We start from the raw sequence: 12,801 nt of genomic DNA, 5'->3' as shown, positions 1-12,801 counted from the left end.
CACTGAAATATCTGAGTAATTCTTGAAGGCAATGCATTTAACCACACAGCTGAGCACTTCATACCGTATCCTGAGCATGCTCAAGGCTTCCTGCAGCTTTAAAGTCTGGGATAATAAAATCTAATTATACTTCTAACATTTGGTGCGTTGATATTGACTGAAAAAAAAAAAAAAAAAAAAAAAAGCCGAAACTGGCTTCTTCACGATCAAATCTCAAACGATACACATTTGACAATGGTGCCAGCCAAGCCCCACTGCACCATTCCTGGCAAAGAGACAAAAAAAAAAAAAAAAATAGCACCAAAGATTCCCCGTTTACATCACGGTTGGGAGTGCAGGCTGCTACTCCTGGCCCACATCCTGTCAGTGAGAACAGACGGCCAATAATGAGATTGAATGTTTGCATGATTCCAGAAACACCAAGAAACCACCCCAGAGAAGATGACAGAACATTAAAACGTTTGCAACTGAACCATGTTTGCAATAACACTGTAGACAAAACTAGTAATGAACAAATGTGAGAATGAAAGGAATATTTCAGAGCAGTCAAGGTGGAATAAATTTTTTTTCAGTGTAGCTCTTTAGACATGCAGGGTACAAGACTGGTACAAGTCTGTCATGCAAAAGATGCCACAAAAATGTAATCTCCACACTGATGTCTGAGTGATTTCAATTATTTTTATTATTTATAAATGTAGACCATGCCATTATCTTTATTACAGAATAGGAAGGAACATAAAGAAAAAAAAAAGATGCAGTTAACCTATGGCACATGACAGAGATAACATAATGTATACATAATAACGTGTAAGAGTACAATATTTACCGACACAATGTGGCATAGGTGGCTGCCACACGTGCAGGGGAGTTATTATGTACATTCACAATAGGAGCGGCACCCTCTTAAAAAACCACGCAATATTATCATCCAGTGTGCAACACTTTCTCTAGGCTTCTGGCAATTGCAAGTGTCCTCCAAGCTGCAAGTTCATTAAGCTGCAAGGCAAAGTGCACTAGCTCTAGAGGAGGAAAAAAAGTGCCACAACAACCACCATAACTCCAGAAAGAGCTCCAATGGCCATCCATTGCCGGCGATCTGAAAAAATGAGAAATAAAACTTCATGTGGACAGGTTACATCATTTTTAGGCATATGACACTTCTTTTATCTCGCTGCGCACATGCGCTGATGTAGCCACCCGTATGTTGCCCCTTTGCAGCTGGGGAACCCCTGGGGTCAGTCATATCTAAACCATCTGCTCACAGCGTGTGGATGGTTGCTATGGAGCTCCTCTATTTTGGCTGCTTTCTGCCCATCACTAGCACACGATGGTTTGCTGCAGCACCGATAGTTACCGTAAAAAAATTACGCCCACCTCCCCTCGCGGGAACCCTGGTGTGATGCGACGCTGAAGGGGATTCCGTTGGGTGTTTCCGTTGGGTCGATTAGTCGAATTGCGTGAAACGTGCAGTGAACGTGAATTGCGTTTCAATCACATCATTGGGTTCCACGCGAGGAGATGCGGCGCAAGCGCAAGCGCAAGCGCGGGCGACCGTCGACTGAGAGACCGGCCGGAGTGTGGCACGCACCCGAAGGAGAGGAGACCGCGGAGAGAGAGAGTACTGCACATGCGCACAGTGTGCAGCGGCGCCCACCGGCGGAGTGAGAGTGCGCTGCGCCACGCGCCCGCAGATGTTGGGCGAGAGTGTTCGCTATTGGAGAGAGGAGAGGGGGTGAGCGGAGGAGAGACGCAGCTGTGCGGACGCGGACGACGACGACGCAGGAAGGACAGGGCCGCCGGCAAGAGATGCTCCTCTCAGCGTCGCATCTAAAAAGTTTAGACCGACAAAAGGAAAGGATGAATGATGAATTCGGACTGAAAAAAAGTCCTTACAAGTGGACCACTGCTGACCAAGAAAGACCCTGTTGAGACTGATACCCAGGAGGACCCTACTAAGACCAACTAAAATGTGCCACCCAATCACTGTGACAATTTTGGTTATCGCTGCAGCTACATAATACCCGGAGTGAAAAAAAGAAATGGCGCTGGGTGACAAACAGAAGGACACAGCTGTGAATGACTTCACAGTTGTGAATGTTTAGAAAGAATGCTTTGCCGTCGATCTCAGACAGTGCGTTGAACTGCCTTGAAGATACGAATCAACATATAGGGTGCATCACCAGGAATATTTCCTACTTTGGCCAACAACATTAAATGTTGCAGCTAAAGCTTGGCGGACTGCCGCAGCGTCGCCACCAAAAAAACCATTTTGGTGGTGCCAAAGTGGTGATCCACAAAGACAATATCGGCATATCACTTGGTGAAAAAAGTGCCGGCCTCTATTTGTCTACCATATGCATGGTAGAGCCTTATAGGCTTCAAGAAAATGACAGTTGATGTGCAGGCACAAAATGCTTTATGTACGTAGTATGGGCCAGATAATAGACAATTTTGGTTTCACGTACGTAGAAGCTTCCCGTACATAGCTTTCACAGATGATGAGTGCACATGCCCAGAATGCAAAGGGTCGCTTTGAGTCTTACAGACGTACACAAGATTCAAATTTTTACGTTGCGGACTTTGCCTTGCTTCCTTACGGAGAGTTGACCAACTTGGCGGCGCCCTGCCCTGCCCCGCTTCACGGCGATAACAGCTCCATCGCTAGTCCCTACGTGCGATATCGTGTTCTAAGCTGTTGATTTGACCTTCAATTTGCCTGTTCTAACCCTCACCCAGTTTCAATAAAAAAATAGCTTTTGCTTTTCAGATAGAGAAGCGATTTTTCTGCTGTTAAGCCCGACGAAGTAGCGTTTGTCGTCATAGCAACAGGCTCGCAAGATTACGAGTGGCTACAGCAGTGTCTGTGTCTGTTAGTAGGTGGCGCTAACAATACCGCGCGGCTATTGGCAGAGTGGGTGTATCCAGGTGCCCTACGTGCAGGGAGCGTGGTGTACGTGTAACCATAGGGTTTGAAACTACATTTGTGTGGGCTATGTATACTTTTCTTGTTTGCGTATGTGAACTCTATACGCACGTGAAAGTAAAACTGTCTAATAATAACAAGTACTTCGTTAATTGATTTGATTGATTGATTGCAGGGTTTAACGCGCCGACGCAACGAAGGCGATGAGGCGCGCCGTAGTGGAGGGCTCCGGATTAATTTCGACCACCTGGGGATCTTTAACGTGCGCCGAAATCTCGTACACACAGGCGTTACAACAACAAGTGCTTTGTTGAAGGGCCTCTATTACCACATGGCAAATGTTTTAACTACTGGATGTAAATTGTTTTTCACTTTCTACTTTAGTCAGCACTCGATAAACTTATCTCTAACTCAAAGAAATCCTTGTTTCTATTATAATAACTGCGCTAAGTGCAATTACCTCCCTTCCCTCCCCCCAGGCGTTTCGAAATGCCCACCTATTCTTTACTTTGCAAGAAAAAAAAAAAAAGATAAATGCGTCTTACTTTTTTTAATTTGTAGAAATGGAACCTAAACCATTTCTGTTCTTTGGCTTTCAAGTGCGCATGAAATGTTCATGTAAAAGACAGCAGAATTTTTAATTTTATCTGAAGAATATATTTTTTAAGCTTAACATTATTTGTTACGCGACGCACCTAAATTCACGCATACAATCACCATTTCTTGTTATACTTAACACCACAGCGTCGACTCTGCCCGCACTTCACTTGGGTCTCAACCTTCCAAGTTGCACCAGACTTTTTGTCAAAGCGAACTAAAACACTCATTAAAGGTACCATTTTGAACAAGGTGCAAAAATGTTTGATTGTGTTTAGGGACGTGTTTACATGAGGCCCTTCACCATTCCTGCCTCTAGCAGAGAAAAAAATTGAATCACACACATGAAAATCAACATGAGGCTGATAGCTGCAGGGTCAGTGATTGCTAATTAGAATTTCTGCAACCCAGGATGTGGTAAATATAGCCCTGTGAGGTAAAGTTAATGAAAAGTGATAAATTACCCCATCTGCTGGTTTTGTTTCTCCTTAAAATACCAGTGTAGGTGTATTCATGTAGCATTGTTGTGATGGCATATGCATACAGTCTAGTTAACTTATAATATCCAGGTGCCAAGAAAATCCCATCGTTGTAACCGATAATTATTATAATTGGGTTGCAAAAAAAAAAAAAAAAAAACGAAACAGAGCTCAAAACAGTTTTTTCGCATACAAGCAAGGTCATGCTACTACTAATTTGCGGAAAAGAAGCCATAGTCACTCAGCTTTGTTTGCTGCACGCAAAACTAGCGCACTTTTTCGAGACCATTCATAGGAGCTTCAACCTAGCTGGGCTAAATGTCGTTGGTGGAAACGAAGTCCCCGGAGGACTGAGTCATGAGTTGGGCCTCCTGTGAAGACACTACCTGAGTTGGCTGTGCAACCAGTGAGGTTTGCCAATACGGGAATGCAGTTAACAGTAGTGCCGAAGCACAGCCGTTTATTTGGAATCTCCCAAAACATGCAAGCACGAAGCTCAATGTCATTAATGAATCACGCCATCTGGTCATGATCGGAACAGGAGGCACAGACGGCTCGCAAGCGCGACAGAGACAGTCCCCTACCTGAGAGAGAAAAAAACTTTATTGCAAGTCATGACTACGAGGGAACACAGACCGGTAGTTGCAGCTTGCCAGTGACCAAGGCAGCCTGTTCTGTCAGACTTTTCTGTATATGTGGGTCTGAGCCACCCAGCGCCGCCTCCAATTGCTCGGTTATATCAATTAATGGAAATGGATCTTTGTTATATGCCCACATGGTATGAATGAGGGTGTCCTTCGAGCCACATGCAGGGCAGTGGGAGGATTGATACAGGGTGGGGTGAATTAGGTGCAGTCTGGCGCAAAGTGTTTGAACGAGGCACCACAAGTGTTCTTGAAAGTGAGAGCGGGTAGGATGAGCCGGCGGGAATATGCGGTGGGTGAGGCCGTAATGCGCAGTTATTTCCTGATAGCTTAGCAAGCTGTCTTGGGCCAATCGGGCTCCATGTAAAGAGACGAGGCTTGGGCCTGCTTGGACAGTGAGTTCTCGAGCTGCTTTGTTGGCTGCCTCGTTGCCCCCAAGCCCTGTATGGGCAGGAGTCCAGACCAGCTCCACGAGGTCGGTAGGGGCATTTTGAACAAGAATTTGAAACACCTGAGGAGAGACAGTACCTATGGTAAAGTTTTGCAGTCTCCACATGAGATAAGTGTTCCACCACGGCCATGCTGCTCGTCATATTCCACCAATCTCCCAGACCCGGCCTTCGATCTGAGTCCTCTCCCCACATGTGGAACGGTGGGGCCACCTCTCGGGGCCCTGCTGAACCAGCAGCCCTGCCTGGCAACACACCCTCAGCGCATCGCATACCTTACCGAAGCGTGAACCTGCTCGAGGTCATGTACCTCCACAATTTTCACACTTTTTCCCAATCAACAGCCAACAGAACCCTTGACAGCTGTGAACAAAAAGACGGTTGTTGGCACCCCTCCTTGAGTGAGAGGAGGGTCAAAGGATAAAAAGTAGGCTGTGGCCAAAGGGGCAAGGGTTGGAGGCACTTGTGGAGCTAATCTTAGGCCTGTGCAAAGTCATGACATGCTGGTGGGCCAACAAAGGCGAATTGGTAGAACTGGGGGTGTACAGTAGAGAGAATAGAAAGAATGTAGCCACCGAGAATATCAGAATGGGATGCGGTTGTGAACAGCCAAGTTCAAACCACACAGATTGTGGATGGACACACATGCTGCCAAGCGCAAGAACTCTCAGCCAGTAACAACTCTGGGTGGTTTTTCTCGACATCACTGAAAGTTAAGGGATTCATGGGCATCTGTCTCCACAAAGCGGTTGACGGACATTGGAGCCAACAAAAGACAATGTTTAAAGCTGATAAATTCCCGAGTTTCCTATCCTTGCTGGCTGTACCTGTGTCTCCAGCAGTTCCCTGGTGGCCAGTAAGCATGTGATTGTTCTGGCAAGCCCACCACATTTTGCTTGAGGCATTGTTGTATTTTCAAAATGGGGTCTCACAACAGCTGCTGTAAGCTAAAGCATGGTGCGAAAAAAAAAAAAAAGGTGCTCCGTAAAAGCAATGGCAGCTAGCCTATTTCTTTTCAAGAGTATGGAATGCAAAATGAACCTTCCAACACAAAAGCTAGCACAAAGCTGGTAGAGAGAGCGTGTCCTGTGAATTTTCAGTTGTGGCATCATTTTCCCTTCTCATAATTGGTCCAGTTACTGCAATTTGCACACAATTGTCCCCCTCAGTCCGGATATTCTGCCTATGATGGCACAATATTATGATGGAGGGGAATGGAAGTGCACTGGAAAAGGTAAAAAATGACACGACAAATTCCATGAAAATATGCCTCCAGAAGTTCTAAAAAATAAATGTCTAGGCACTGATAAACAAAATAGAAACACTGTGCAGGGGTGGAACAGGGTCCATGGGTTTGGGAGCAGTCCCGGGAGCAGGCAGAAGTGCCTTTTGTAGCAGGCTTGGAGCAGCCAGAAATGCCATTTGAAACAGATGTACATAACACCATTTCACAGCATTAGGGTGCCTCCCTAATCACCCTACATGCTGCTGTGCAAGTCTGCCAAGTATGCCTTTTATCTGTCTACTATCTCTGTCTACTACCATGCACTAGAGCGTACTCTGAACTTGAATGGCATTCAAGTGCATTATTGGGCTCGCTAGCATGGTGCTGTCTCCCCACGTGGGGTGTCAAGATCTGCTGCATCACGTGTGCTCCGGTAATATTGCCCACGATGACATCATAGATTCTGGTGTCCATGCACTTAGCGATTGCCTTCCCCGAGAAATAAGGTTATGATATTTCTACTAGGGCATCTTGAACCTGGACACTCTTCCCGTTAGCTAGACGCAATGCGGCTGTTTCACTCGTCACGGCCGAATCGGGAACCAGAGACCAACGGACCACCAGCGTGTTGCTATTGGTGTCCCTCAACACCGAAACTGTCTTCCCAAACAGTACCCCTTTCAGTACCAGAAGTCTAAGTGGTGTGGAGTTCCCCTGTTGGACCATGCTAGTCACTGTCGCTTCCTTCTCCCCCTGGGAACAGAAATGGTTACAAGGGGTTTCCTTCATCCTGTTCTTTGACGAACCGCGCGCGTTTATTTGACGACACACAACACGATGTTGCCTGCTTGACTCGTTCAGGACAAGACCTGCCGTCATGACCCACTCGGCAGCAACCGGAAAAGTACGGTTGCTTTGACTTTGAGCAGCAGCCTTAGGCTTTGTTCGTCACAAAGGAAGCAATGAGGCATTCTAGGTCCGGTCATCAAGTTGCGTCCCGTGTCTTCCAACAACCCCGGTTCCTGTTCTCCGAACCACAGCATATTAACTTGATGCTGGGCCTCAAGGAAGTAATCAGCCGCTTCAGTTATCTCCGAGAGTTTCTTGCAGTCCCAGTCCCGAAGGGACACTGATAGTTGGTCAAAAACTGTTCGCTGACAATCAAGTACCGGACTCCATTGTACGTTTTTGATGTCACCAAGGAGGTTATATAAAACTTCTGGAGTGGAGGCCGCCCACAGCGGGCAACGCGGGGAGGTGAAGCCGGGCGAACCGGTCGGCGGCCATACTGGCGTGGGTAGAAAAGGCGCTGCGCCGGCAAGGACGCTGAAGTGCGGTCGCGTTTTTTTGGCTTTACAAGGGAGAAAACGATGGTAAGCTAGTATATCGATTACGATATTTGAGGGCAGACTGAATTTTGCCTTACGCGTAAAGTTTTGACGTAAGATATGGTTCAAGCAGCGAGTTCGCCTGTGTATATCTTACGGTGGTCAACAGAGCTGTCGATGCGGGAAAACGCGCAGTGCTATGCTAAAGGCACCACCCCTGATTTTATTTCAATAAACGTTTATTCGGTATAGCTAAGGCTATAGACCGCCCCCTTAACATTAAAATTACCTCATGTTGCGCGCCATGGCAAGAGATTCCGCGTTATAAGGTTACTATTAGCCGTGATTTCACGCTGGAAGTGCGGGACACGCGAAAGCGCGATTATTTGACGCTTGTTTCTTTTAGCGGCGTGGCAAGGATTTATTAATGCTTATTCATTAATGATTAATAAATAACAATGCAGTAACGGTTCGAATGGTTTTTAAGCAGTACTGCGAGAATCATATCCATCAGGATATTGCAATCTTTATATGTAGTGCAAATGCACGTTTTCTGGTTTAAACCACATGCCCAGTTTTGCCCTTGCCGAAGACCAAATTAAGCACGAGCTTTTGATTGATTGATTGATTGGTTGATTGATTGATATTGTGGGGTTTAATGCGCTGACGCAAAGCAGGCGATGAGGCGCGCCGTAGTGAAGGGCTCCGGATTAATTTTGACCACCTGTGGAATCTTTAACGTGCACCGAAATCTCGTTCACACAGTAGTTTTCGCTTTTCGCCTTCACCAGAAAAGCGGCTGCCGCGGCAGGGAATCGAACCCGCGTTCTAAGGATGAGCAGCACAGTGCATTAGCCACTGAGCCAACGCGGCGGGTCTATTTCCAACTTTTCAATCGTATTTTGCGAAATGGATTTGGCACGCACTGAAGCACATTAAAGCAGGTTTTTTTTTATTCCGCGTGCACTTTACAGAAGCCATGGGACTCGCATTGACTTTATTTTTCAAATCCAGATGGTTACTTAATTGGATGCACGACTACATTAACCGCGCACGTTGTCACGATAGCAGCGTGCTATTGATAAGAAAACTACTCGCAGGAGGTTACTCAATCACATTCACAACCTCGTTGACCGCGCAAGTTCGGACGCGAGCAGCGTGCTATTGATAAGAAAATCATGTGGACGAAGAATGCGGAAGAGCATTGCGGTGCATCAAAAACTTCTACGAAACAGCGCCAACGAGAAACGTCGTATGGCCGGATGTAAAGGAAATATATTAAACAAGAGTGCCTTGATTTTTGACGGTAACTGCCTTAGCAACACTCTGCATTTAAATTAGTGCGGAAAAGCAATTTGCGCCCCACATATTTACAAACATGTGATTTCGCGCAGCCAAGCGTCTACAGGACCACCACAACTACGAGCGAAAACATTCGCATATCTGCGCAAACAAGCGCGTACGGTATGCTCAGTAAGCGGACGGCAGGTGCTACGGCAAATTTTCCCTTTACATCACGCACAAACGGCGGGAAAATGGGCACTCATAACGTTATAATACTAGTAATGCCCTCGAAACGCAAAACAAACAGATACCCTCAGTACTTACAAATGAAAGGTGATCCCCGACACCTTCTTCGCGTGATTAGCGCAGCCGAACGCGACGCACGAGCAGACCATTTCTGCTTTCTACACCTTTGGAGCATCCATCCGCGAACGAGGATCGAACGAACACGAGTTCTGCTCTTTGTCAAGAGAGAACTCGGAAGAACGACACATGGGGCAGAAAAAAATGTCATTGTGTCTACTGTTTATTTTAGTTGTTAGCGCCCAAGAATGTAAATAATTACCAGATGTGTGCGCCCCGGCGCACGCACGGGCGACTTGCGAAGCGCTTAACTAGAAACACGGAGAGGGGAGCATAACCGAAACCACATGCGGCGAAATGAACGCACGCAAGAAAAGCTCGGTGCGCTTGAAGGTAGCCGCATGAGAGAATCAACTTGCAAAACAAAACAAAAGAAAACAAAAAAAGAACGGAAGTGAAAATATAACGTAACCCGCCGCAAAAACAAGTACATTATGCGACGAATGCAATGCGTCTGCTACCGCGGAACGAGTTTTCTACCCACGGCAAGATGGCGGCCGTCGGCGTCAGTTTTCGAGCACCATCTCCACTCCAGAAGTTCTATACAACCTCCTTGGATGTCACTGACATTTCTACCCAGCGGTCGAAAAAACTCTCTAGACGCGTAAAAAATTGCTTCGCCATTTCCCTGTCTTCCGGCTTGCTTCGCCGAAACCTCTCCCTGTATCCTTCTGCGGTGAAACAAAAACGCTGCAGAAGAGCCAATTCGGCCCTATCATAGTCCATGGAATCCTCGGGAGACAGTCGACCAAAGACTTTAAGGGCCTCTCCTGCTAGCTACAAGCTGAGGGCTGTGGCCCATTTCTCCTTTGGCCAACGCTGTCCGTTTGCGACTTGCTCGAAACACTTCAAGTACGCATACAAGTCATCCCGAGCTTCATCAAAGACCGAAACGAAGTTATGTGGATTCAAGTTAAACCCTGCGCCTTCCGTGGATGTTGCGTTAGTAGCCGTCGCGTCAGAGTATCTATGCTCCCCGATTTCCACCAACCTGAGTTGTAGCTGCAAATTCTTTTGTCTTCTTTGCTCTAGCTGGAGTTCACTCGTGCAGCCTCGCGCTCTGCAGGTCTCTCATCTCTCGCCTTCGCGAGAGCATCGTCCACCCATGCATGCAACTCAGTGTCACTTAACCCGAGACTCTTCCCTGCTGCAACGCTTCCCTGCACACTCATCGTACCCTGAATACTGAGCCGTTAGCTTTCAATGTAGTAATGCCCTCGTCCTGTCACGGACGCCAATTGGTCCGCGCAGTTCTTGTACTATATCTAGAGGTTTACAAAATGCGGAGTTATCTACCTTCGGCACCAGCGAGCACCCCGCGTTATTACTGTTCGAAAGTCAAACCTCACGTGCAGAGTCGAAGGGGATCAGACAAGAGGCCTTGCTTCGTGTCCGGTAAGAGCAGTGTTTATGCGAACCCACGGTGGCATTGCGTAAAACAAGGGGTTTGCTTGCATTTTTCTATCAAACAGCGGTTTCTGTGCGTGTGGACCTGAACATAGCTTTGTCTTCGCCCGTCACAGGGTTGCGAGAGTCGACAAACTTATGCCAGACTACCTAACAAGAGCCCAACTAATGTTGGACAATCTTCCACTAAGCAAAGCTAACCCCAAAGTTGAATTGAATTTCACTGAAGTTTATTTGTTCTTTTCTGAATGCAGAAGAACGGAGGGACGGCAAAAGGTGACGAGCTTTCCCTCCGTTTCACAAAGAGTTCATTTCAAGTTTCAAATTCATTTCCTTTTCAAGTTCACACAAGCGAGAATGAGTAATTACCTCAAAACAAAAGCGCACCGAATTAACAAGTGAGGGCAAAGCGTCCAAGACCCTGTTAGTTCAATACATATAGCAATGGAAAGTTGCGGGCAGCAAAGCTAGGATCGCCAAAAATGGGCGACTAAATTAATGTTCACCTCAAATAAACTACAACATTTCATGCGGATATTATTCTATCTGTTTGCAATGAGACACAAAAACATTTTACTTTAGGTCATTTTCCATTGATTATGGAGCAGCAGCCGACAACGGCAAACAACCGTGCAAATGCAACACACAGAAATTCAAATGGGTAGCGGTGGTGCCTGCGGCCTTACGGCTAAGCCAAAGCCAAGTTCCATAGCCGCTCATAGACATGATGAAACCAAAACCGTAAATGCCCTGATGAAACAGAAAACACGATGTTTCAGCCAAGTTGTCGGGCACTGGGATTCATGGCGGTCGTATCTAGTGGCTCAATTCATGCACTACGGCGTAGGACGGCGCTGATAAACGAGTTTGGTGCAACAGGGGCGGTTGGGCGCAGGGTGGCACAGGTAAACAAGTTTGACGCAGAATGGCGCAAACGGCACAGCTGTTCAACCTCTGCACTGTGACACAAGCTATGCTGTAGACTATGCAGTGACACCGGAGGTCAGCACAGTGGTTTTGCTGCAACATCGAACTACTCAGCAAAATCATCGGATGATCCCTGTATGGCAACGTGCACATGACTGCTCCTATTATGGCCCCTACAACATGCTTCTACTGTAACAGAAACCTGGTGTAACTGTCAATTTCAGCTAAAGTCAGTTTAATTCAAATCCGCCAACTACAAGCAGCCCCCACAGACCAGCACAAGTCCTGAACAAGACTAATAGAATGTGCCTCTGCAATATTCATTGTGTGGCTAGCTAAGTAGCCAGGTGCTTCTGTGTAGAAAGTAACCAGAATAAAGGGGTACCGTATTTACCCGATTCTAACGCGCACTTTTTTTCCGAAAAAAAAATAGGCCGAAAAATCGCATGCGCGTTAGAATCGGATACAAAACCGAAACTGCCGAAACTGCTAAAATTTCGTCCCACCCATCGCCATCGCCATCTCAAGATGGCGCCAAAGCTTTTAGCAACGATTTTTCGGACGCAGCAAGCCTAGGCGCCTAGGCTTTTCTATCGGCGTTCGCACAAATCGTCAAACCGTTTCACTTGCGCGCTTGATAACAGCAATGGCAGCAGCAGCTCCCACGCGTTCAAAACGAGCGGTCGGCTGAAGCGTGCACCTCTGAAGAAGCTCTCGGGATGGGCGTGCGAGGCGTGGGCCACGATCCCATCGACCATGCATGGTTGAACGTTCGTTCAGAAGTGTGGCATCGCGAACGCGCCTGAAGGCACCGAGGACGAGATGTTGTGGTCAGCGGAGAGCGACGAGGAGTGAGATGAGTGAGATTACTTCGGGAAATAAATCGCCTGTTTCTCTCGCATTCGTTTGTCTGGGTCACAAAGTCCCGTGCGCGTTACAATCGGAGATGCAAGTTTTTTCGGTTTTTTTGCCAGGAAAATCGGGTGCGCGTTAGAATCGGGTAAATATGGTAACTACATGGAACAATTTTTGTTAGTGAAGCAACATGCATAACCCAATAGTTTACAGTGGACTGGTAGTGCAGGCAATAGCGACAGATGTCACCCACACTGCATAATAAATACACTGCTGCCGGGCCCCTGCATCGCTGGTGCTCGATTATGGCAGGCCAGAAG

General features: G+C 47.0%; 1 protein-coding gene across 1 annotated transcript in view; it reads right to left on the bottom strand.

Annotated features, from left to right (window-relative positions):
• Positions 1-660: 660 nt before the first annotated feature.
• Positions 661-12,801, bottom strand: part of Syx6 (Syntaxin 6) — a 32,045-nt gene continuing 19,904 nt past the window's right edge. Inside the window, exon 7 of the mRNA XM_077684352.1 lies at positions 661-1,096. Within this exon, the coding sequence (XP_077540478.1) occupies positions 1,020-1,096 (77 nt within the window). The 3' untranslated portion in view covers positions 661-1,019. The remainder of the gene's footprint in view (positions 1,097-12,801) is intronic.

This window comes from Haemaphysalis longicornis, unplaced genomic scaffold (assembly GCF_048455015.1).
Source record: "Haemaphysalis longicornis isolate Haplotype H1 unplaced genomic scaffold, Haemaphysalis longicornis Haplotype H1 scaffold_1, whole genome shotgun sequence".
NCBI lineage: Eukaryota > Metazoa > Arthropoda > Arachnida > Ixodida > Ixodidae > Haemaphysalis > Haemaphysalis longicornis.
Note: the sequence above shows the minus strand (reverse complement) of the source record. Positions and strands in the feature narration are given on the sequence as shown.